This window comes from Salvelinus namaycush, unplaced genomic scaffold (genome assembly GCF_016432855.1).
Source record: "Salvelinus namaycush isolate Seneca unplaced genomic scaffold, SaNama_1.0 Scaffold62, whole genome shotgun sequence".
In the NCBI taxonomy this organism is placed as follows: domain Eukaryota; kingdom Metazoa; phylum Chordata; class Actinopteri; order Salmoniformes; family Salmonidae; genus Salvelinus; species Salvelinus namaycush.
In genome coordinates, this window is record NW_024061331.1 from 200,077 (window position 1) to 225,116 (window position 25,040).

The following is a 25,040-nucleotide window of genomic DNA, read 5'->3' on the forward strand; positions in this document are numbered from 1 at the left end:
CATGACATGGGGTACCAGCCTTATGGATCTTGGGTTCATGACATGGGGTACCAGCCTTATGGGTCTTGGGTTCGTGACATGGGGTACCAGCCTTATGGGTCTTGGGTTTGTGACATGGGGTACCAGCCTTATGGGTCTTGGGTTTGTGACATGGGGTACCAGCCTTATGGATCTTGGGTTCATGACATGGGGTACCAGCCTTATGGGTCTTGGGTTCGTGACATGGGGTACCAGCCTTATGGATCTTGGGTTCGTGACAGGAGGTACCAGCCTTATGGATCTTGGGTTCGTGACATGGGGTACCAGCCTTATGGATCTTGGGTTCGTGACATGGGGTACCAGCCTTATGGATCTTGGGTTTGTGACATGGGGTACCAGCCTACTCATTGACACCCACAGATTACAATTCTAAACAGTTTACACAAATATTTGCATCGCAGCTCTTTTTGCGGGACTTTACCTGTGGGAAATCACCTCACAATTCAGTCTATAGTGCCTATTGAACATTCATATTTGAATGTACAGGGCTCCCCAATGTACAGGGCTCCCCAATGTACAGGGCTCCCCAATGTACAGGGCTCCCAAGTGGCGCAGTGGTTTAAGGCGCTGCATCTCTAAGCAAGAGGCATCACTACAGTCCCTGGTTAGAATGCAGGCTGTATCACATCCGGCCGTGATTGGGAGTCCCATAGGGTGGCGCACAATTGGCCCAGCATCGTCTGGGTTTGGCCGGGGTAAATAAGAATTTGTTCTTAACTGACTTGCCTAGTTAAATAAAGGTTAAATGTTCTTATTTTTTTGAGGTGATTTTTTGAGGTGATTTCCCACAGTTAAAGTCCTGCAATAAGAGCTACGATGCTAATATTTGTGTAAACTCTTCACATTTAATGGACCCAAGATCCAGAGGTAACGCTGTACAGTGCAATAGAAGAAAGTCCCAAAGCAATTCTAATACAGCCACAGTGCTACTTCCACTATGTTTTGTGTGTCAATTTAACTGCTTATTGTATTTTTCTTAATTCAAATATAACAACATTCTAACCTTGTGTAGAATTATCTTGTCCAAATCTGCCATTTGCATTAGTTTCAGTATGGGACTCTTATTTTGAAGGCGAAGCGCAAAATCCATTGTGGCTCATCATTATTCTAGCTAGCATCACACAGGTGCTTCTCCGACGGGATACAATAATCCCTTGCAACCTGCACGGTCTCAAACAGAGTACGGAGAACAGCAACGGTCGGTAGTCGAGATCTGTCGCGTGCACAGAAGAACCACACTAGAACCGGACAGAAAAAAACAACTCAAAACCTGTCAGACCATCGGAGAAGTGAACTCGAACGAGCCTGAGAGAAAACGGAGCCTTTGTTTTCAGAAGCAGCAGGGAGCCGAACCGGAGGAGAGATGATGAGTTTTCTGCCATACTTCTCTGCTGAGACCTGGACCCTCCTGGCCCTCCTCATCACCATCATTGTAGTGTAAGGTCTTCAAATCAAATCAAATGTTATTTGTCACATTTATCGAAGTTAACCGGTGTAGACTAACAGTGAAATGCTTAGTTAGGGGTCCTTTTCCAACAATGCAAGATAAGTTATATATTTTGTATACTTCTCTAGAACATATTACTAGTTAACGTGTGTGTGTGTGTGTGTGTGTGTGTGTGTGTGTGTGTGTGTGTGTGTGTGTGTGTGTGTGTGTGTGTGTGTGTGTGTGTGTGTGTGTGTGTGTGTGTGTGTGTGTGTGTGTGTACAGGTATGGGTACTGGCCCTATGGTGTGTTCACTAAGATGGGTGTCCCTGGTCCCAAACCCCTACCTTACTTTGGCACAATGATGGAGTATAGAAAGGTTAGTACCCGTTCAGAATAAACATCTCATATTTTAAACAATAGTGTTATTTCCACCCATATAAAACAATACATTGAGAAGGAAAAAGAGGACTTGTAGGTTGTTTAAACAATAGATAAATAAAATATCATATGTGACATGATCAGTCTAGAAGTTGTGTTTTTGACCCTGGGGACCATAGAAAAGAACAAACCCTCCTCAACCGTCACCTGTTTCAGGTGTGTTCTCTGTTCAGGTGTAAGACACACCTATGTGACCTCCTAGGGCATGAATCAGCTGTTTCTTCTCTCTCTATCTATCTCTCTGTCTCTCTCTATCTATCTTTCTGTCTGTCTGTCTGTCTCTGTCTCTCTCTCTGTCTCTCTACAGGGCATCGCTAACTTTGACACAGAGTGCTTTCAGAAGTACGGGAGAATCTGGGGGTGAGTTCAGTTGGCTGTACCGTACTAGGATGACTCACAACTGTTCTATGCTCTTTCCTTACAATTCATCACCTGCTCGCGCTGTCATGTGACCATGAAAAATATTAATAATATCAACCACAACTAGAATAATGTTTTCTATGTAATTTTAAAAGAGGTGGTTAAATGTGTGGGTTTCCAGTGTTGGCATGGTTACTTTCTAAATGTAATCCATTACAGTTACAAGTTTTACCTGTTCAACATTACCCCAAACTCAGTAACGTAATCTGATTACATTCAGTTACTAGTTTTACCTGTCCAACATTACCCCAAACTCAGTAAAGTAATCTGATTACATTCAGTTACTAGTTTTACCTGTCCAATATTACCCCAAACTCAGTAACATAATCTGATTATATTCAGTTACTAGTTTTACCTGTCCAACATTACCCCAAACTCAGTAACGTAATCTGATTACATTCAGTTACTAGTTTTACCTGTCCAACATTACCCCAAACTCAGTAATGTAATCTGATTACATTCAGTTACTAGTTTTACCTGTCCAACATTACCCCAAACTCAGTAATGTAATCTGATTACATTCAGTTACTAGTTTTACCTGTCCAACATTACCCCAAACTCAGTAACGTAATCGGATTACATTCAGTTACTAGTTTTACCTGTCCAACATTACCCCAAACTCAGTAATGTAATCTGATTACATTCAGTTACTAGTTTTACCTGTCCAACATTACCCCAAACTCAGTAACGTAATCTGATTACATTCAGTTACTAGTTTTACCTGTCCAACATTACCCCAAACTCAGTAATGTAATCTGATTACATTCAGTTACTAGTTTTACCTGTCCAACATTACCCCAAACTCAGTAATGTAATCTGATTACATTCAGTTACTAGTTTTACCTGTCCAACATTACCCCAAACTCAGTAACGTAATCCGATTACATTCAGTTGCTTTTAGATTACTTTCCCTTTAAGAGGCAATACATTTTACTTCATGGGTTGGTTATGTAAGCTTCGTCTAGTCTCCCCCTACACATCTGAACAGACAATACAGCAAATACAACCCTGTGTGTTTCTCCTCTGTGAATGATCTATGATGGGAGGCAGCCTGTACCATGTAGTTGTATATATAGTGGTTAAAGCCAGGTGTGTGTTTCTCCTCTGTGAAGGATCTATGATGGGAGGCAGCCTGTTCCATGTAGGTGTATATATAGTGGTTAAAGCCAGGTGTGTTTCTCCTCTGTGAAGGATCTATGATGGGAGGCAGCCTGTTCTGTGTACCATGTAGGTGTATATATAGTGGTTAAAGCCAGGTGTGTGTTTCTCCTCTGTGAAGGATCTATGATGGGAGGCAGCCTGTACCATGTAGGTGTATATATAGTGGTTAAAGCCAGGTGTGTCTCTCCTCTGTGAAGGATCTATGATGGGAGGCAGCCTGTTCCATGTAGGTGTATATATAGTGGTTAAAGCCAGGTGTGTTTCTCCTCTGTGAAGGATCTATGATGGGAGGCAGCCTGTTCTGTGTATCATGTAGGTGTATATATAGTGGTTAAAGCCATGTGTGTTTCTCCTCTGTGAAGGATCTATGATGGGAGGCAGCCTGTTCTGTGTATCATGGACAAAAGCATGATCAAGACCGTCCTGATTAAAGAGTGTTACAACATTTTCATCAACCACAGGGTGAGACACACACACACACACACACACACACACACACACACACACACACACACACACACACACACACACACACACACACACACACACACACACACACACACACACACACACACACACACACACACACACATCCCCTAATAATAATCTGAATAATAATAATCCTAACATTATTACTGATATTATTAATACATTATTTGTGGCATTCATTATTCATACATTTTAAAGTAGTGTGAAAATTATGTAAATACTATGATTCCATGTTTTAGTACTTCTGTCTAAATGTTGAGCTGTTTGATCATTAATACAACTGTCCTCCATGTTTTAGTACCTTTGTCTAAATGTTGAGCTGTTTGATCATTAATACAACTGTCCTCCATGTTTTAGGACTTCTATCTGAACGGTGAGATGTTTGATAATTAACCTTTCATTGCTACCCATCCCGGATCCGGGAGCATCCTCATCAAAAAAGCTGACTAGCATAGCCTAGCCTAACGCGACAGGGATATCATATAATATAATTTTCATGAAATCACAAGTCCAATACAGCAAATGAAAGATAAACATCTTGTGAATCCAGCCATCATTTCCGATTTTTAAAATGTTTTACAGCGAAAACACAATATGTATTTCTATTAGCTAACCAAAATAGCAAAAGACTCAACCGCATATTTTCACAATTTTTCTACCGCATAGGTAGCTATCACAAAACCGACCAAATAGAGATATAATTAGTCACTAACCAAGAAACAACTTCATCAGATGACAGTCTTATAACATGTTATACAATAAATGTATGTTTTGTTCGAAAATGTGCATATTTGCGGTATAAATCATAGTTTTACATTGCAGCTATCATCAAAAATATCACCAAAGGAGCCAGAATAATTACAGAGAGCAACGTGAAATACCTAAATACTCATCATAAAACATTTATGAAAAAATACATGGTGTACAGCAAATGAAAGATAAACATCTTGTGAATCCAGTCAATATTTCCGATTTTTTAAGTGTTTTACAGCGAAAACACAATATAGCATTATATTAGCTTACCACAATAGCCAAACACACAAATGCATTTATTAGCAGCAAAAGGTAGCGATCGCAAAAACCAGCAAAATATATAAAATTAAACACTAACCTTGACCAACGTCATCAGATGACAGTCTTATAACATCAGGTTATACAATACACTTATGTTTTGTTCGAAAATGTGCATATTTAGAGCTGCAAACCGTGGTTATACATTGTGAATATGTAGCATCGATTCACCAAATTGTCCGGAGCAATTTTGGACACTCACCTAATCTGACCAAAGAACTCATCATAAACTTTACTAAAAAATACATGTTGGACAGCAAATGAAAGATACACTAGTTCTTAATGCAACCGCCGTGTTAGATTTTTAAAAATAACTTTACCATAACAAACAGCTTACGTTATAGCGAGACAGCGCCCGCCAAAACGCGAATAATAGGACTCAACATTTTCCACAGAAATACGAAATAACATCATAAATTGTTCTTACTTTTGCTGAGCTTCCATCAGAATCTTGTACAAGGAGTCCTTTGTCCAGAATAAATCGTTGTTTGGTTTTAGAATGTCCTTCTCTCCTGTCGAATTCGCTCCACAAGGCTAGCCAATGTTGATGACGTTCCCAATTTTTCTCGACGCAGAGAACGGAAAACTCCAAAAGTCCCATTAAACGTTGAATAAACTGATGAAACTCGGTTGAAAAAAACTACTTTATGATGTTTTTCTAATATGTATCAAATAAAAACAAAGCCGGAGATATTAGCCGTGTATACCGAACGCTTATCATAAGACAATAGGGAGGTGCTTCCCGCGCCTAGGTAGAGAAAGGAAATTCTGGACACGTCATTCCAAGAGCTCTTGTTCGACCTCAGATCAAGCTAGACACCCCATTCCACCTTCCACTGCCTGTTGACATCTAGTGGAAGGCGTATGCAGTGCATGCATATCCATAGAGTACGAGGCAGTTTAATTTGGGCACGATTTTTTCCAAAGTGGAAACAGCGCCCCCATATTGACAAGAATTAATACAACTGTCCTCCATGTTTTAGGACTTCTATCTGAACGGCGAGATGTTTGATGCGTTGTCCGTTGCCAAGGACGATACATGGAAACGGATCCGCAGTGTCCTCTCACCTTCCTTTACCTCTGGACGACTAAAAGAGGTAGAACCATCCCTCCATCTCTCCCTTTCTATGTTTTATCAACAAGTTATAAACGCTTTATAACTTGTTATAAACTCATTAGAGCTTGTTATAACTCTTTACTAACTCATTATAGCTTGTTATAAACTCTTTATAAACTCATTAAAACTTGTTATAAACTATTAAATCATTATAGCTTGTTATAAACTCTTTATAGCTTGCTTTAAACTCTTTACAAACTCATTATAGCTTGTTATAAACTCTTTACTAACTCATTATAGCTTGTTATAAACTCTTAACTAACTCATTATAGCTTGTTATAAACTATTAAATCATTATAGCTTGTTATAAACTCTTTATAGCTTGCTTTAAACTCTTTACAAACGCATTATAGCTTGTTATAAACTCTTTATAGCTTGTTATAAACTATTAAATCATTATAGCTTGTAATAAACTCTTGATTAATTCATTATAGCTTGTTATAAACTCTTTATAGCTTGCTATAAACTCTTTATAAACTCATTATAGCTTTTTATGAACTCTTTATAGCTTGTTATAATCTCTATATTAACTCATTATAGCTTGTTATAAACTCTTTACTAACTCATTACAGCTTGTTATAAACTCTTTATTAACTCATTATAGCTTGTTATAAACTATTAACTCATTATAGCTTGTTATAAACTATTAACTCATTATAGCTTGTTATAAACTATTAACACATTATAGCTTGTTATAATCTCTTTATAGCTTGCTACAAACTCTTTATTAACTCATTATAGCTTGTTATAAACTCTTTATAGCTTGCTGTAAACTCTTTACTAAATCATTACAGCTTGTTATAAACTCTTTATAAACTCACTATAGCTTGTTATAAACTCTTTATTAACTCATTATAGCTTGTTATGAACTCAAACCTAAATCAAATCAAATTGTATTAGTCGCTAACACATATTTAGGCAGATGTGGGTGTAGTGAATTGCTTGTGTTCCTAGCTCCAACAGTGCAGTAATTTCTGACAATACACAACAATACACACAAGTCTAAAAGTAAAATAATGGAATTAAGAAATATAGAAATATTAGGATAAGCAATGTCGAATTCTGGAGTATGAAATTACAGTTTAAGTCGGAAGTTTACATACACTTAGGTTGGAGTCAATTAAACTAGTTGTTCAACCACTCCACAAATCTCTTGTTAACAAACTATAGTTCTGGCAAGTTGGTTAGGACATCTACTTTGTGCATGACACAAGTCATTTTAAAAACAATTGTTTACAGACAGATTATTTCACTTATAATTCACTGTATCACAATTCCAGTGGGTCAGAAGTTTACATACACTAAGTTGGCTGTGCCTTTAAACAGCTTGGAAAATTCCAGAAAAGGATGTCATGGCTTTAGAAGCTTCTGATAGCCTAATTGATATAATTTGAGTCAATTGGAGGTGTACCTGTGGATGTATTTCAAGGCTTATCTTCAACCTCAGTGTCTCTTTGCTTGAAATCATGGGAAAATCAAAAGAAATCAGCCAAGACCTCAGACAAAAAATTGGAGACCTACACAAGTCTGGTTCATCCTTGGGAGCAATTTCCAATCGCCTGAAGGTGGCACGTTCATCTGTACAAACAATAGTACGCAAGTATAAACACCATGGTACCACACAGCCGTCATACTGCTCAGGAAGGAGACGCATTCTGTCTCCTAGAGATGTACGTACTTTGGTGCGAAAAGTGCAATCCCAGAACAACAGCAAAGGACCTTGTGAAGATGCTGGAGGAAACGGGTACAAAAGTATCTATATCCACAGTAAAATGAGTCCTATATCGACATAACCCAAAAGGCCGCTCAGCAAGGAAGAAGCCACTGCTCCAAACCGCCATAAAAAAGCCAGACTACGGTTTGCAACTGCACATGGGGACAAAGATTGTACTTTTTGGAGAAATGTTCTCTGGTCTGATGAAACAAAAATAGAACAGTTTGGCCATAATGACCATCGTTATGTTTGGAGGAAAAAGGGGAGGCTTGCAGGCCGAAGAACACCATCCCAAACGTGAAGCACAAGGGTGGCAGCATCATGTTATGGGGGTGCTTTGCTGCAGGAGGGACTGGTGCACTTCACAATATAGATAGCATCATGAGGAACAAAAATTATGTGGATATATTGAAGCAACATCTCAAGACTTCAGTCAGGAAGTTAAATCTTGATCACAAATGGGTCTTCCAAATGGACAATGACCCCAAGCATACTTCCAAAGTTGTGGCAAAATGGCTAAGGACAACAGAGTCAAGGTATTGGAGTGGCCATCACAAAGCCCTGACCTCAATCCCATAGAAAATGTGTGGGCAGAACTGAAAAAGCGTGTGCGAGCAAGGAGGCCTACAAACCTGACTCAGTTACACCAGCTCTGTCAGGAGGAATGGGCCAAAATTCACCCAACTTATTGTGGGAAGCTTGTGGAAGGCTACCCAAAACGTTTGACCGAAGTTAAACAATTTAAAGGCAATGCTACCAAATACTAATTGAGCTAAACTTCTAATTGAGTAAACTTCTGACCCACTGGGAATGCGATGAAAGAAATACAAGCTGAAATAAATTATTCTCTCTACTTTTATTCTGACATTTCATATTCTTAAAATAAAGTGGTGATTCTAACTGACATAAAACAATAATTTTTTACTAGGATTAAATGTAAGGAATTGTGAAAAACTGAGTTTAAATGTATTTGGATAAGGTGCATGTGTCACGTTCCTGACCTGTTTTCTGTTATTTTTGTATGTGTTTAGTTGGTCAGGGCGTGAGTTGGGGTGGGCATTCTATGTTTTGTGTTTCTATGTTTAGGTCATTTGTAATTAGCCTTATATGGTTCTCAATCAGGGACAGGTGTTTGACGTTTCCTCTGATTGAGAACCATATAAAGGTAGGCTGTTCACACTGTTTGTTTGTGGGTGGTTGTCTTCCGTGTCTGTGTATGTTGCACCACACGGGACTGTTTCGGTTTGTTCGTTCGTTTGTTGTAGTCTGTACCTGTTCGTGCGTTCTTCGTGTTATATGTAAGTTCTCATAGTTCAGGTCTGTCTACGTTCGTTTGTTATTTTGTAGTTTGTTGAAGTGTTTTCGGTTTTCGTCTTTACGTTAATAAACTTCATTATGTCCACATTCCACGCTGCGCTTTGGTCCAATCCCTACTCCTCCTCTTCTTCCGAAGAGGAGGAGGACAATCGTTACAGAACCACCCACCAACCATGGATCAAGCAGCGTGAGAGGAACCAGCAGCAGCGGCCAAAGAACCAGGATTCGTGGACTTGGGAGGAAATATTGGACGGAAAGGGACCCTGGGCTCAACCAGGAGAATATCGCCGCCCCAAAGCTGAGCAGGAGGCAGTGAAAGCAGAGAGGCGGCGTTTCGAGGAGCTAGCTCGGAAGCAGGAGAAGGATCTGGGCTACACTACGTGGGAGGAGATCGACAGGTGGGCGATCGACCCAGGGCGAGTGCCGGAGCCCGCCTGGGATTCTCTGGCGCAGTGCGAGGAGGGATACCGGCGAATGGAGGCAGCACGACGACGCGGTAGGAAGCCTGTGAGTAAACCCCAAAAATTTCTTGGGGGGGGGATAAAAGGGAGAGTGGCGAAGTCAGGTAGGAGACCTGCGTCCACTCCCTGTACTTACCGTGGAGAGCGAGAGTACGGGCAGACACCGTGTTACGCAGTAGAGCGCATGGTGTCTCCTGTACGTGTGCATAGCCCGGTGCGGGTTATTCCATCTCCCCGCACTGGCAGGGCTAGATTGAGCATTGAGCCAAGTGCCATGAAGCCGGCTCTACATATCTGGCCACCAGTGCGTCTCCTCGGGCCGGCTTACATGGCACCAGCCTTACGCAGGGTGTCCCCGGTTCGCCTACATAGCCCGGTGCGGGTTATTCCACCTCCCCGCACTGGTCGGGCGACGGGGAGCATACAACCAGGTAAGGTTGGGCAGGCTCAGTGCTCAAGGGAGCCAGTACGCCTGCACGGTCCGGTTTTTCCGGCGCCACCTCCCCGCTCCAGGCCAGTACCACCAGTGCCTACACCACGCACCAGGTTTCCAGTGCGTCTCCAGAGCCCTGTTCCTCCTCCACGCACTCTCCCTGTGGTGCGTGTCTCCAGCCCAGTGCCTCCAGTTCCGGCACCACGCAGCAAGCCTCCTGTGCGTCTCCAGAGCCCTGTACGCACTGTTCCTTCTCCCCGTACTCGCCCTGATGTGCGTGCTCTCAGCCCGGTACCACCAGTTCCGGTACCACGCACCAGGCCTATAGTACGCCTTGAGAGTCCAGTGTGCCCTGTTGTTGTTCCCCGCACTAGCCTGATGGTGCGTGTCCTTAGCCCGGTACCTCCAGTTCTGGTACCACGCACCAGGCCTACAGTGCGTCTCAGCCGGCCAGAGTCTGCCATCTGCCCAGCGGCGCCTGAACTGCCCGTCTGCCCAGCGGCGCCTGAACTGCCCGTCTGCCCAACGGCGCCTGAACTGCCCGTCTGCCCAACGCCGTCTAAACTGTCTGTCTGCCAAGCGCCGCATGAACTGCCCGTCGGTACTGAGCCTTCAAAGCCGCCCATCTGCCATGAGCCTGCAAAGCCGCCCGTCTGCCATGAGCCTTCAGAGCCGTCCGCCAGACAGGAGCCGCTAGAGCCTTCCGCCAGACAGGAGCCGCTAGAGCCTTCCGCCAGACAGGAGCCGCTAGAGCCTTCCGCCAGACAGGATCAGCCAGAGCCTTCCGCCAGACAGGATCAGCCAGAGCCTTCCGCCAGACATGACCAGCCAGAGCCGTCAGCGAGCCATGACCAGCCAGAGCCTTCCGCCAGACAGGATCAGCCAGAGCCTTCCGCCAGACATGACCAGCCAGAGCCGTCAGCGAGCCATGACCAGCCAGAGCCGTCAGCGAGCCATGACCAGCCAGAGCCGTCAGCGAGCCATGACCAGCCAGAGCCGTCAGCGAGCCATGACCAGCCAGAGCCGTCAGCGAGCCATGACCAGCCAGAGCCGTCAGCGAGCCATGACCAGCCAGAGCCGTCATCCAGCCATGACCAGCCAGAGCCGTCATCCAGCCATGACCAGCCAGAGCCGTCATCCAGCCATGACCAGCCAGAGCCGTCATCCAGCCATGACCAGCCAGAGCCGTCATCCAGCCATGACCAGCCAGAGCCGTCATCCAGCCATGACCAGCCAGAGCCGTCATCCAGCCATGACCAGCCAGAGCCGTCATCCAGCCAGGATCCGCCAGAGCCAGCCAGCCAGGATCCGCCAGAGCCAGCCAGCCAGGATCCGCCAGAGCCAGCCAGTCAGGATCCGCCATCCAGTCCGGTGCTGCCGTCCCTCAGTCCGGAGCTGCCGTCCCTCAGTCCGGAGCTGCCGTCCCTCAGTCCGGAGCTGCCGTCCCTCAGTCCGGAGCTACCGTCCCTCAGTCCGGAGCTGCCACTTATCCCGGTGCTGCTCCTTATCCCGGTGATGCCCCTTAATTTAGGTGGGGTTATTTGGAGGGTGGTCATTGAGAGGGGGATACGGAAGCAGGGAGTGACTATGGTGGGATGAGGACCACGCCCAGAACCTGAGCCGCCACCGTGGACAGATGCCCACCCAGACCCTCCCCTAGACTTTTGGTGGTGCGTCCGGAGTTCGCACCTTGAGGGGGGGGTTCTGTCACGTTCCTGACCTGTTTTCTGTTATTTTTGTATGTGTTTAGTTGGTCAGGGCGTGAGTTGGGGTGGGCATTCTATGTTTTGTGTTTCTATGTTTAGGTCATTTGTAATTAGCCTTATATGGTTCTCAATCAGGGACAGGTGTTTGACGTTTCCTCTGATTGAGAACCATATAAAGGTAGGCTGTTCACACTGTTTGTTTGTGGGTGGTTGTCTTCCGTGTCTGTGTATGTTGCACCACACGGGACTGTTTCGGTTTGTTCGTTCGTTTGTTGTAGTCTGTACCTGTTCGTGCGTTCTTCGTGTTATATGTAAGTTCTCATAGTTCAGGTCTGTCTACGTTCGTTTGTTATTTTGTAGTTTGTTGAAGTGTTTTCGGTTTTCGTCTTTACTTTAATAAACTTCATTATGTCCACATTCCACGCTGCGCTTTGGTCCAATCCCTACTCCTCCTCTTCTTCCGAAGAGGAGGAGGACAATCGTTACAGCATGTAAACTTCTGTCTTCAACTCTATATATATCTATATACAGTGGGGAGAACAAGTATTTGATACACTGTCGATTTTGCAGGTTTTCCTACTTACAAAGCATGTAGAGGTCTGTAATTTTTATCATAGGTACACTTCAACTGTGAGAGAGGGAATCTAAAACAAAAATCTAGAAAATCACATTGTATGGTTTTTAAGTAATTCATTTGCATTTGCTATTCTAGTCTAGCTGTTCCTGAATGGGAATCCAAGAGCTAAGGAGCCTAAATGTCCAGCAAGCTATTCTTGTCTAGCTGTTCCTGAATGGGAATCCAAGAGCTAAGGAGCCTAATTTACTGGTTTCTCTTAGTTATTTATCCCAGGAAAAGGGAGTGGTTTTGTGCATTAATCTCGGTATCCGGGTTATGTCCATTCAACCCTAATCATGAAACAGCACTGCTAACCTCTACCTCTACCTCTACCTCTCTATCTACCTCTACCTCTCTATCTACCTCTACCTCTCTATCTACCTCTACCTCTCTCTACCTCTCTCTACCTCTCTCTCTCTCTCTCTCTCTCTCTCTCTCTCTCTCTCTCTCTCTACCTCTCTCTCTCTCTCTACCTCTCTCTCTCTCTGTCTCTATCTCTCTCTCTCTCTACCTCTCTCTCTCTCTCTCTACCTCTCTCTCTCTACCTCCCTCCACCTCTCTCTCTCTACGTCTATCTCTCTACCTCTCTACCTCTCTCTCTCTCTCTCTCTCTCTCTCTCTCTCTCTCTCTACCTCTCTCTCTCTCCACCTCTCTCTCTCTACGTCTATCTCTCTACCTCTCTACCTCTCTCTCTCTACCTCTCTCCCTCTCCCTCTCTCCACCTCTCTCTCTCTCTACTTCAATCTCTCTACCTCTCTCCCTCTCTCTCTCTATCTCTCTCTACCTCTCTCTCTCTCTCTCTCTCTCTCTCTCTCTCCTCTAGATGTTTGGTATCATGAAGCAGCACTCTGCTACCCTGCTGAATGGAATGAAGAAGAAGGCAGATAAAGACCAGACCATCGTAGTGAAGGAGTGAGTCCTGATTCCTAACCTCTGACCTCTGGCTTTTCACCTTACACCTCTGAGTCTTAATTGTAATACACATACATACATATATATATTATAACATATATATAACATATATTCCATGCGAGAAATTGCCAAGAAACTAAAGATCTCGTACAACGCTGTGTACTACTTCCTTCACAGAACAGAGCAAACTGGCTCTAACAAGAATAGAAAGAGGAGTGGGAGGCCCCGGTGCACAACTGAGCAAGAGGACAAGTACATTAGAGTGTCTAGTTTGAGAAACAGACGCCTCACAAGTCCTCAACTGGCAGCTTCATTAAATAGTACATGCAAAACACCAGTCTCAACGTCAACAGTGAAGAGGCGACTCCGGGATGCTGGCTTTCTAGGCAGAGTTGCAAAGAAATAGCCATATCTCAGACTGGCCAATAAAAAGTAAAGATTAGATGGGCAAAAGAACACAGACACTGGACAGAGGAACTCTGCCTAGAAGGCCAGAATCCCGGAGTCGCCTCTTCACTGTTGACATTGAGACTGGTGTTTTGCGGGTACTATTTAATGAAACTGCCAGCTGGTCAGTAGTTTTAGTCATTAGTTGTGTGGTCTAGAGGTCGACCGATTACATGGCCGATTAATTAAGGCCGATTTCAAGATTTCATAACAATCGGTGATTGGCCTTTTTGGACGCCGATTATGGCCGATTACATTGCACTCCACGAGGAGACTGCGTGGCAGGCTGACCACCTGTTACGCGAGTGCAGCATCAGAAGGACCTTGTGGCTGTGTAACAGTATAACTTTAGTACCGTCCCCTCGCCCCGACACGGGCACGAAACCAGGGACCCTCTGCACACATCAACAACTGACACCCACGAAGCATCGTTACCCATCGCTCCACAAAAGCCGCAGCCCTTGCAGAGCAAGTGGCAACACTACATCTAGGTTTCAGAGCAAGTGACGTAACTGATTGAAACGCTACTAGCGCGTACCCCCTAACTAGCTAGCCATTTCACATCCGTTACAGCTGCAAGGAGCCGAGGTAAGTTGCTAGCATTAAACTTACGTTATAAAAAACAATCAATCTTCACATAATCACTAGTTAACTACACATGGTTGATGATATTACTAGGTTAACTAGCTGTCACACCCTGACCTTAGTTTTCTATGTTTTCTGTATTATTTTGGTCAGGTCAGGTTGTGAGGAGGGTGGGTATGTGTGTTTTTGTCTTGTCTAGGGTTTTTGTTTATCTATGGGGATTTTGTAGGTCTATGGTGGTCTGAATTGGTTCCCAATCAGAGGCAGCTGTTTATCGTTGTCTCTGATTGGGGATCCTATTTAGGTTGCCATTTTCCATTTTGGGTTTGTGGGTTATTGTCTATGTGTAGTTGCATGTCAGCACTCAGTGTTTATAGCGCCACGTTCGTTTTGTTTTGTTAGTTTGTTTAAGTGTTCTTCGTTTATTAAAAGAAGAATGTATATAATCAATGCGGTGCCTGTTAATTTATCATCGAATCACAGCCTACTTCAACTTGATGATTTATCAAAAGCGCATTCGCGAAAAAAGCACAATCGTTGCGATAACGTACCTAACCATAAACATCAATGCATTTCTTAAAATCAATACACACGTATATTTATTTAAACGTGCATATGTAGTTAAAATAAATTCATGTTAGCAGGCAATATTAACTAGGAAAATTGTGTCACTTCTCTTGCGTTCAGTACAAGCAGAGTCAGGGTATATGCATCATTTTTGGGCCGCCGGGCTCGTTGCGAACTGTTGAAAGGCCATTTATTCCGAACAAAGACCGTAATTAATTTGCCAGAATTAAAGGTAATTATGACATAACATTGAAGGTTGTGCAATGTAAAAGTAATATTTAGACTTAGGGTTTCCACCCGTTCGATAAAATACGGAACGGTTCCGTATTTCACTGAAAGAATAAACGTTTTGTTTTCGAAATGAGAGGTTCCAGATTTGACCATATTAATGACCAAAGGCTCGTATTTCTGTGTGTTTATTATATTATGATTAAGTATATTATTTGATAGAGCAGTCTGACTGAGCGGTGGTAGGCAGCAGCAGGCTCTTAAGCATTCATTCGAACAGCAGCTCTTAAAACCTCTTGAAGCTAGGGGGCACTATTTTTATGTTTGGAGAAATATCGTTCCCAAAGTAAACGGCCTATTTCTCAGACCCAGATGCTAGAATATGCATATAATTGACAGATCAGGATAGAAAACACTCGAAAGTTTCCAAAACTGTCAAAATATTGTCTGTGAGTATAACAGAACTGATTTTGCAGGCGAAAACCTGAGGAAATCCAACCAGGAAGTGCCTCTTATTTTGAAAAATCCCTGTTCCATTGCCTGCCTTTCCTCCATTTAAAGGGATATCAACCAGATTCCTTTTCCTGTGGCTTCCACAGGGTGTGAACAGTCTTTAGACATAGTTTCAAGCTTTTATTCTGAAAAATGAGCGAGATTTATCACATCGCGTCAGTGGACTGCCAGATGTCCTTCCATTAGTTCATGCGCGCCACAGTGGTAGCTCGACATTTTCTTTCTCTCTTGTATTGAATAGTTTACCGTCCGGTTGAAATATTATCAATTATTAATGTTAAAATTAATTAATTGGTCGGTAGTTGTGGTCGGTAGCTGTGGTCGGTAGCTGTGGTCGGTAGCTGTGGTCGGTAGTTGTGGTCGGTAGTTGTGGTCGGTAGTTGTGGTCGGTGGCTGTGGTCAGTAGTTGTGGTCAGTAGTTGTGTGGTTGTGGTCAGTAGTTGTGGTCGGTAGTTGTGGTCGGTAGTTGTGGTCAGTAGTTGTGGTCAGTAGTTGTGTGGTTGTGGTCAGTAGTTGTGGTCTGTCGTTGTGTGGTTGTGGTCAGTGGTTGTGGTCAGTAGTTGTGGTCGGTAGTTGTGGCCGGTGGTTGTGGTCGGTAGTTGTGGTCGTAGCTGTGGTCGGTAGTTGTGGCCGGTAGCTGTGGCCGGTAGCTGTGGTCGGTAGTTGTGGTCGGTAGTTGTGGTCGGTAGTTGTGGCCGGTGGTTGTGGTCGGTAGATGTGGCCGTAGCTGTGGTCGGTAGCTGTGGTCGGTAGTTGTGGTCGGTAGTTGTGGTCGGTAGTTGTGGTTGTGGTCAGTAGTTGTGGTCAGTAGTTGTGCGGTTGTGGTCAGTAGTTGTGGTCAGTAGTTGTGGTCAGTAGTTGTGTCGTTGTGGTCAGTAGTTGTGGTCGGTAGTTGTGTGGTTGTGGTCAGTGGTTGTGGTCAGTAGTTGTGTGGTTGGTAGTTGTGTGGTGTGTAATTGTGTTTTTGTTGCAGGTTCTTTGGGCCCTACAGTATGGACGTGGTCACCAGCACAGCCTTCAGTGTGGACATTGACTCTCTGAACAACCCTTCAGACCCCTTCGTCTCCAACGTCAAGAAGATGATCAAGTTTGACATTTTAAACCCACTGTTCCTCCTAGCCTGTGAGACCACACACACATGCACAGACACACACGGACGCAGACTTGTACATTTTAATCATATGAAGTTGTATACCTTTCTATAAATTGTTCTTCTCCTCTTCTCCTCTCCCGTCCTCCCCTCCTCTCCTCTTCTCTTCTCCTCTCCCGTCCTCCCCTCTTCCTCTCCTCTTCTCCCCACGTCTCCTTCCCCAGCTTTGTTTCCCTTCACTGGTCCTATCTTGGAGAAGATGAAGTTTTCTTTCTTCCCGACTGCGGCGTTTGACTTCTTTTACGCCTCGCTGGCTAAGATCAAATCTGGACGTGACACTGGGAACTCAACTGTAAACATGGTTTATATTTATATTTGATTGTTATGTTGATATTTAATTCTGTACATTTATATTTGTATTGTAATATTGTGTATTTATTTACTATAAAACTATGTAACTATGTAATTTATTAACTAGTGATTGGCACCAATATGAAATGTCCATATCGATAATATGTTGAATTTAAAAACACTATTATTGGGACCCAAACATCTACATTCATGTTAGAATCTGTTTGTGTTGGTTGTGATTGGACCAGATCCATTAGAATATGTTTGTGTTGGTTGTGATTGGACGAGATCCATTAGAATCTGTTTGCGTTGGTTGTGATTGGACGAGATCCATTAGAATCTGTTTGCGTCGGTTGTGATTGGACGAGATCCATTAGAATATGTTTGTGTTGGTTGTGATTGGACCAGATCCATTAGAATCTGTTTGTGTTGGTTGTGATTGGACGAGATCCATTAGAATATGTTTGTGTTGGTTGTGATTGGACGAGATCCATTAGAATCTGTTTGCGTTGGTTGTGTTTGGACGAGATCCATTAGAATCTGTTCGTCTTGGTTGTGATTGGACCAGATCCATTAGAATATGTTTGTGTTGGTTGTGATTGGACCAGATCCATTAGAATCTGTTCGTCTTGGTTGTGATTGGACGAGATCCATTAGAATCTGTTTGTGTTGGTTGTGATTGGACGAGATCCATTAGAATATGTTTGTGTTGGTTGTGATTGGACGAGATCCATTAGAATCTGTTTGCGTTGGTTGTGTTTGGACGAGATCCATTAGAATCTGTTCGTCTTGGTTGTGATTGGACCAGATCCATTAGAATCTGTTTGTGTTGGTTGTGATTGGATGGATTTGACCTCATGTCTTTCTGCTTCCAGAATCGGGTGGATTTCTTACAGCTGATGATCGACTCTCAGAAAGACAGCGACACAAAGACAGGAGAGGAACAGACTAAAGGTACCTGCCTTACAAACACCTGGAAACTATTGTTACAAACACACACCTGTAAAATACTGTTTCAAACACACACCTGTAAAATAATGTAACAAACACACAACTGTAAACTATTGTTACAAACACACACCTGTAAACTACTGTTACAAACACACACCTGTTACAAACACACACCTGTTACAAACTATTATCTTGGTCTCTCTCTCTCTCTCTTTCTCTCTCTCCCTCCACAGGACTGACTGATCATGAGATCTTGTCTCAGGCCATGATCTTCATCTTCGCCGGCTACGAGCCCTGCAGCAGTACGATGAGTTTCCTGGCCTATAACCTGGCAACCAACCCCCATGTCATGACCAAACTGCAGGAGGAGATAGATACTGTGTTCCCCAACAAGGTAACCCCCACACCATGACCAAACTGCAGGAGGAGATAGATACTGTGTTCCCCAACAAGGTAACCCCCACACCATGACCAAACTGCAGGAGGAGATAGATACTGTGTTCCCCAACAAGGTAACCCCCACACCATGACCAAACTGCAGGAGGAGATAGATACTGTGTTCCCCAACAAGGTAACCCCCACACCATGACCAAACTGCAGGAGGAGGTAGATACTGTGTAGGTGCCAGATGTGGTGAGGTACTGATGTGTATGTAACCCCGGTGCCAGATGTGGTGAGGTACTGATGTGTATGTATCCATGGTGCAGGCTCCTATCCAGTACGAAGCGCTGATGCAGATGGACTATTTGGACTGTGTGTTGAACGAGACTCTGAGACTGTACCCCGTCTCCCCGCGACTGGATAGGATCGCCAAGAAGACGGTGGAGATCAACGGCATCGTCATCCCCAAAGACTGCATTGTCATGGTTCCCACGTGGACCCTCCACCGTGACCCAGAGATCTGGCCCGACCCTGAGGAGTTCAAACCAGAGAGGTACTGGACCGCACCGTAACCACAATCCAACCATAACACAACCTTAATACAACCATAACATAACCACAGTACAACCAAAATACAACCACAGTACAACCATAATACAACCATAACATAACCACAGTACAACCAAAATACAACCACAGTACAACCATAACACAACCTTAAAACAACCACAGTGTAACCATAACACAACCTTAATACAACCATAACACAACCACAATACAAACACAATAGCATTTTTTCATTTTGCATTATAATACTGCAGTGCAATGTGTTATGTGTCTGAACCACAACCACAAATCAACTACAATACAATGTGCAATGTGTCTGCCCTCTCCCTGTCCAGGTTCAGTAAGGAGAACAAGGAGTCTATTGATCCGTACACGTACATGCCGTTTGGGGCGGGGCCCAGGAACTGTATTGGGATGCGCTTCGCCCTGATCATGATCAAACTCGCCATGGTCGAGATCCTCCAGAGTTTCACTTTCTCCGTCTGCGACGAGACCGAGGTGAGACGCTCACCTGAGCAGACAGAATATGACATCATCAAACATCCCTATCATTCGTAGATAGAGGCTGCACTTGCCACCACCTGTTTTACATGGTCACCACCTGTTTTAACATGGTCACTGCCTGTTTTAACATGTTCACCACCTGTTTAACATGGTCACCACCTGTTTTAACATGGTCAGCACCTGTTTTAACATGGTCACTGCCTGTTTTAACATGGTCACCACCTGTTTTAACATGGTCAGCACCTGTTTTAACATGGTCACCGCCTGTTTTAACATGGTCACCGCCTGTTTTAACATGGTCAGCACCTGTTTTAACATGGTCAGCACCTGTTTTAACATGGTCAGCACCTGTTTTAACATGGTCAGCACCTGTTTTATAAAATGGTCACCACCTGTTTTAACATGGTCACCACCTGTTTTATAAAATGGTCAGCACCTGTTTTATAAAATGGTCAGCACCTGTTTTATAAAATGGTCAGCACCTTTTTTAACATGGTCAGCGCCTGTTTTAACATGGTCAGCGAATGTTTTAACATGGTCAGCAAATGTTTTACATGGTCACCACCTGTTTTAACATGGTCACCACCTGTTTTAACATGGTCAGCACCTGTTTTAACATGGTCACCACCTGTTTTAGCATGGTCACCACCTGTTTTAGCATGGTCAGCACCTGTTTTAACATGGGCACCGCCTGTTTTAACATGGTCACCACCTGTTTTAACATGGTCACCACCTGTTTAAGTACATGGTCACCACCTGTTTTAGCATGGTCATCACCTGTTTTAACATGGTCACCACCTGTTTTAACATGGTCATCACCTGTTTTAACATGGTCACCACCTGTTTTAACATGGTCACCACCTGTTTAACATGGTCACCACCTGTTTAACATGGTCACTGCCTGTTTTAGCATGGTCACCACCTGTTTTAACATGGTCACCACCTGTTTTAACATGGTCAACACCTGTTTTAACATGGTCACCACCTGTTTTAACATGGTCAGCACCTGTTTTATAAAATGGTCAGCACCTGTTTTAACATGGTCAGCACCTGTTTTATAAAATGGTCAGCACCTGTTTTAACATGGTCACCACCTGTTTAACATGGTCAGTACCTGTTTTAGCATGGTCACCACCTGTTTTAACATGGTCACCACCTGTTTTAACATGGTCACCACCTGTTTTAACATGGTCACCACCTGTTTTAACATGGTCAACACCTGTTTTAACATGGTCACCACCTGTTTTAACATGGTCAGCACCTGTTTTATAAAATGGTCAGCACCTGTTTTATAAAATGGTCAGCACCTGTTTTAACATGGTCAGCACCTGTTTTAACATGGTCAGCACCTGTTTTATAACATGGTCACTGCCTGTTTTAACATGGTCACCACCTGTTTTAACATGGTCAGCACCTGTTTTAACATGGTCAGCGCCTGTTTTAACATGGTCAGCGACTGTTTTAGTCCTTAGATCCTCAAAAGGTTCTACAGCTGCAACATAGAGAGCATCCTGACTGGTTGCATCACTGCCTGGTACAGCAATTGCTCAGCCTCCGACTGCAAGGCACTACAGAGGGTAGTGCGTACGGCCCAGTACATCACTGGGGCTAAGCTGCCTGCCATCCAGGACCTCTACACAGAGGAAGGCCTGTTATTACATGGTCAGCGCCTGTTATACCATGGTCAGCGCCTGTTTTAACATGGTCAGCACCTGTGTTAGCATGGCCACCACCTGTTGTAACATGGTCAGCGCCTGTTTTAACATGGTCAGCATCTGTTTTAGCATGGTCAGCACCTGTTACATGTTCACCACCTGTTTTAGCATGGTCACCATCATTTGTAGCATGTTCAGCACCTGTTTTAACATGGTCACTACCTGTTTTAACATGTTCACTACCTGTTTTAACATGGACCTGTTTTAACATGGTCACCACCTGTTTTAACATGGCCACTACCTGTTTTAACATGGTCACCACCTGTTTTAACATGGTCACTACCTGTTTTAACATGGTCACTACCTGTTTTAACATGGACCTGTTTTAACATGGTCACTACCTGTTTTAACATGGTCACTACCTGTTTTAACATGGTCACCGCCTGTTTTAACATGATTTGCACATGTTATATGGTCACCACCTTTTTAACATGATCATCCCCTGTTTTAACATTTTCAGCGCCTGTTTTAACATGGTCACCTTCTGTTTTAACATGGTCAAAGCTTGTTTTAACATGGTTACCATTTATTTTAACATGGTCACTGCCTGTTTAACATGGTCACCTTCTGTTTTAACATGGTCACAGCCTGTTTTAACATAGTCACCATTTATTTTAACATGGTCACTGCCTGTTTAACATGGTCACCGCCTGTTTAACATGGTCAGCGCCTGTTTTAACATGGTCACTGCCTGTTTTAACATGGTCACCGCCGGTTTTAACATGGTCAGCGCCTTTTTAAAATTGTCAGCACCTGTTTTAACATGGTCTGTTATTCTCTATAGATCCTATTGGAGATGGACAACCAAGGTTCTGTTCTGTTCTGTTATTCTCTATAGATCCCGTTGGAGATGGACAAGCAGATTCTGCTGATGCCAAAACGACCAATCAAAATGAGGCTGGAGCCCCGTAGCAACACCTCTAGCAACACCACCGCCACCACTCTGAACAGTCAAGCAACATGACCAAATGCAGGAGTACCGTACCCTACCCTGGTGTACTATCGATCGATCACGCTATCTACCTATCACTCTTTCTAACTATACTGAACAAAAATCTAAACGCAACATGGAACAATGTAAAAGATTTTTCTCTGCTACAGTTCACTTAAGGAAATTAATCAATTGAAATAAATAAATAAATTAGGCCCTAATCTACAGATTTCACATGACTGGGCAGGGGTGCAGCCATGGCTGGGCCTAGGAGGGCATAGGTCCACCCACTTGGAAGCCAAGCCGACCCACTGGGGAGCCAGGCTCAGCCACTCAGAATGAGGTTTTCACACAAAAGGGCTTTATTATAGATGGTTATTATAGATGCTGATGATCCGCAGGGGAAGAAGCCGAATGTGGAGATCCTGGGCTGGCGTGATTACACGTGGTCTGCGGTTGTGAGGCCGGTTGGGACGTACTGCCAAGTTCTCTAAAACAACTTTGGAGGTGGCATATGGTAGAGAAATGAACATTCAATTATCTGGCAACAGCTCTGGTGGACATCTATCTATCTATTGGCTACTGAATATTCAGTCCTTATCCTAACCCTGCTATAGGCTACTGAATATTCAGTACTTATCCTAACCCTGCTATAGGCTACTGAATATTCTTTCCCGACCCTTCTATAGGCTGCTGGATATTCAGTTCTTACCCTAACCCTGCTATAAGCTACTGAATATTCAGTCCTGACCCTGCTATAGGCTACTGAATATTCAGGCTGGGATTCAATAGGCTACTTAATATAATATGATAATTAGACTGCATTCACATTGAATGTCCAGTTCAGTCAGTTCAATCATAAATTAATTCTGGTCTCAGTTTGAGTAGGACTCAGAAACCCATTTCCACCAGATGAAAGAAAGATAGTAATACTATGGATGCATTAGGGGTACAAGTCTTGTTAAAGTTAGACACCAGGAGGTATTACATCCATGGCATGATGTCATGTCTGGATCCTGCACACTACTGGCTGGTGGCTGGAATTGTCCTAGAATGTAGAACTCTAGCTGGTGTTCTGTAGAACTCTCATTCTGTTCCTCTGGATGTTCTGCTGTCCAGTCATTCCAAAATAGAATCTTTACTGTCTGTTGAGATGATCCCTGCAGCTGCTTTGCTTCAACTTTAATCATCACAAACCAATAAAAATCATCACACTAATGAACAAGATCGTCTGTGTATTTATTAACATTCAGAAGACAAAACTTAAGACACAAACACACACAAATATACATGAGAACAATCAATATAGATTGATTTGTGTTATTTATCAAGACATACTGTATTTCTATTTTAAATCAGCTGGGCCTAATTGTAGTGTTACGACTTGGTCATCTGCATACGTTTCTTTTCAGATCCCAATACCGCCCTTGTGTGGCCGTTGGATGTAAATACACAGCCCAGGTCCCATTACAAACTATTTATCCACTTTACACGTTTTACAGCTCTTGTACTTTCTGCATTTATAAACACAGTGCAGAGAATCTCTGGTCTTAAAGTTCACCTCCTTCACATAGAGCAAAGTTCACCTCCTTCACATAGAGCAAAGTTCACCTCCTTCACACAGAGCAAAGTTCACCTCCTTCACATAGAGCAAAGTTCACCTCCTTCACATAGAGCAAAGTTCACCTCCTTCACACAGAGCAAAGTTCACCTCCTTCACACAGAGCAAAGTTCTCCTCCTTCACACAGAGCAAAGTTCACCTCCTTCACACAGAGCAAAGTTCACCTTCATATTCCAATAAAACAAACAGTGATCAGCTCAAATTAAAAACATTTCTCGTTCTGACCCAGAACCAATGCCATATGTCACGTACATGTCATCCGGTTCCTGGAACCGAGTATTAGCCTTCTCCCTTCCAAGGGCAGAGTCTGTTTAGTACCTTTTTAGGAAAGAAAAACGTAAGAAAAACATTTTGAATCAGAAGATAATATTGCAGCTTATAATCAGTTGGAATACCAGGTTCACATCTTACGTCATACTTTTCTTGCCGTCTAGTTTAATATATTTTAATGTAATCTATGGCATTATTTAGGATCCTTAAGACATGAGCTTCTACTAAACTAAATAAAACAAATCATTAGAATAACAGTGTGGTTTCACATAAAACTATTTTAGAAATAGTGTGCCTTGAAACGGAAGCAAACAGAACAAACAGAACAAAACGTGGAGGGACATACCTGAATTTATCCCAATAGAAACTCTCATTTTGCTCTGTGTGCTTCCATTTAGTTCTTAAACGTTAAACGGTTTCCGTAATGAATATGCCCCTGTTCTCTCTGCCAATCATTCACCATCCCTCCCTGCTTCACTTTTCACCTCTTCACCTCTCCCTCCTATCTCCTTATTGCGTGTGTGTTGTGAACAACATTTGCCTGAGCAACAATTGTAGAATCGACTGTTCGGGTTCAAAATAAAAGTTGCCCATTGGAACTGATGCAAACGGATATAAATTGTGGAATCATGCCACAATTGGACAATATAATCAGTCCCTCCAGGTTTCCGAGATCGCATAATTCAATGCAAAATCAACCAATCAGCGCAGATTATGCTAGAGCTCGCAATTTTGATCAATCCCTGCACTTTTAGTGCATAAACGATCCATAAATAATCCATTCAAAAGCGGCTTCGTAATTTTGACCAATTCCTGCACTGTTACCGTGGAAAATGGCCCAATTGTTTTTGTATTATGTATTCCGCTTAAATTTGTCCTAAAACTGAGCACATATGACGTTTTATTGCTTTATATGACATGACCGTGAAAAAAAATCACAACATGTATCTCAGAATTTGTACAGCCTTATGGATCTTGGGTTCATGACATGGGG

General features: G+C 43.3%; 1 protein-coding gene across 2 annotated transcripts; it reads left to right on the forward strand.

The window, feature by feature from the left end:
* The first annotated feature begins 1,172 nt into the window (after nucleotides 1–1,172).
* On the forward strand, nucleotides 1,173–23,376 carry LOC120042130 (cytochrome P450 3A27-like). 2 transcript variants are annotated; one of them, XM_038986991.1, is made up of 13 exons: nucleotides 1,173–1,476; nucleotides 1,751–1,844; nucleotides 2,214–2,266; nucleotides 3,850–3,949; nucleotides 6,031–6,144; nucleotides 13,236–13,324; nucleotides 16,638–16,786; nucleotides 16,979–17,106; nucleotides 17,981–18,059; nucleotides 18,290–18,450; nucleotides 18,764–18,990; nucleotides 19,340–19,502; nucleotides 22,062–23,376. In XM_038986991.1, exons 1-13 carry the CDS (start codon nucleotides 1,403–1,405, stop codon nucleotides 22,185–22,187), a joined length of 1,557 nt encoding a protein of 518 aa, XP_038842919.1. In that variant the 5' UTR covers nucleotides 1,173–1,402; the 3' UTR covers nucleotides 22,188–23,376. The 2 variants fall into 2 exon arrangements, with proteins under 2 accessions (XP_038842919.1, XP_038842920.1); XM_038986992.1 differs by lacking the exons at nucleotides 1,751–1,844; nucleotides 2,214–2,266.
* Nucleotides 23,377–25,040: the final 1,664 nt, after the last annotated feature.

What these genes read in the sequence shown, in the direction of transcription:
- LOC120042130 (XM_038986991.1), top strand. Translation starts at nt 1,403, where the DNA reads ATGATGAGTTTTCTGCCATACTTCTCTGCTGAGACCTGGACCCTCCTG. An exon ending in CTCATCACCATCATTGTAGT is followed by an intron (nt 1,477 to 1,750) that starts GTAAGGTCTTCA and finishes GTGTGTGTACAG; the next exon opens with GTATGGGTACTGGCCCTATG. An exon ending in AGGAGAGGAACAGACTAAAG is followed by an intron (nt 18,060 to 18,289) that starts GTACCTGCCTTA and finishes CTCCCTCCACAG; the next exon opens with GACTGACTGATCATGAGATC.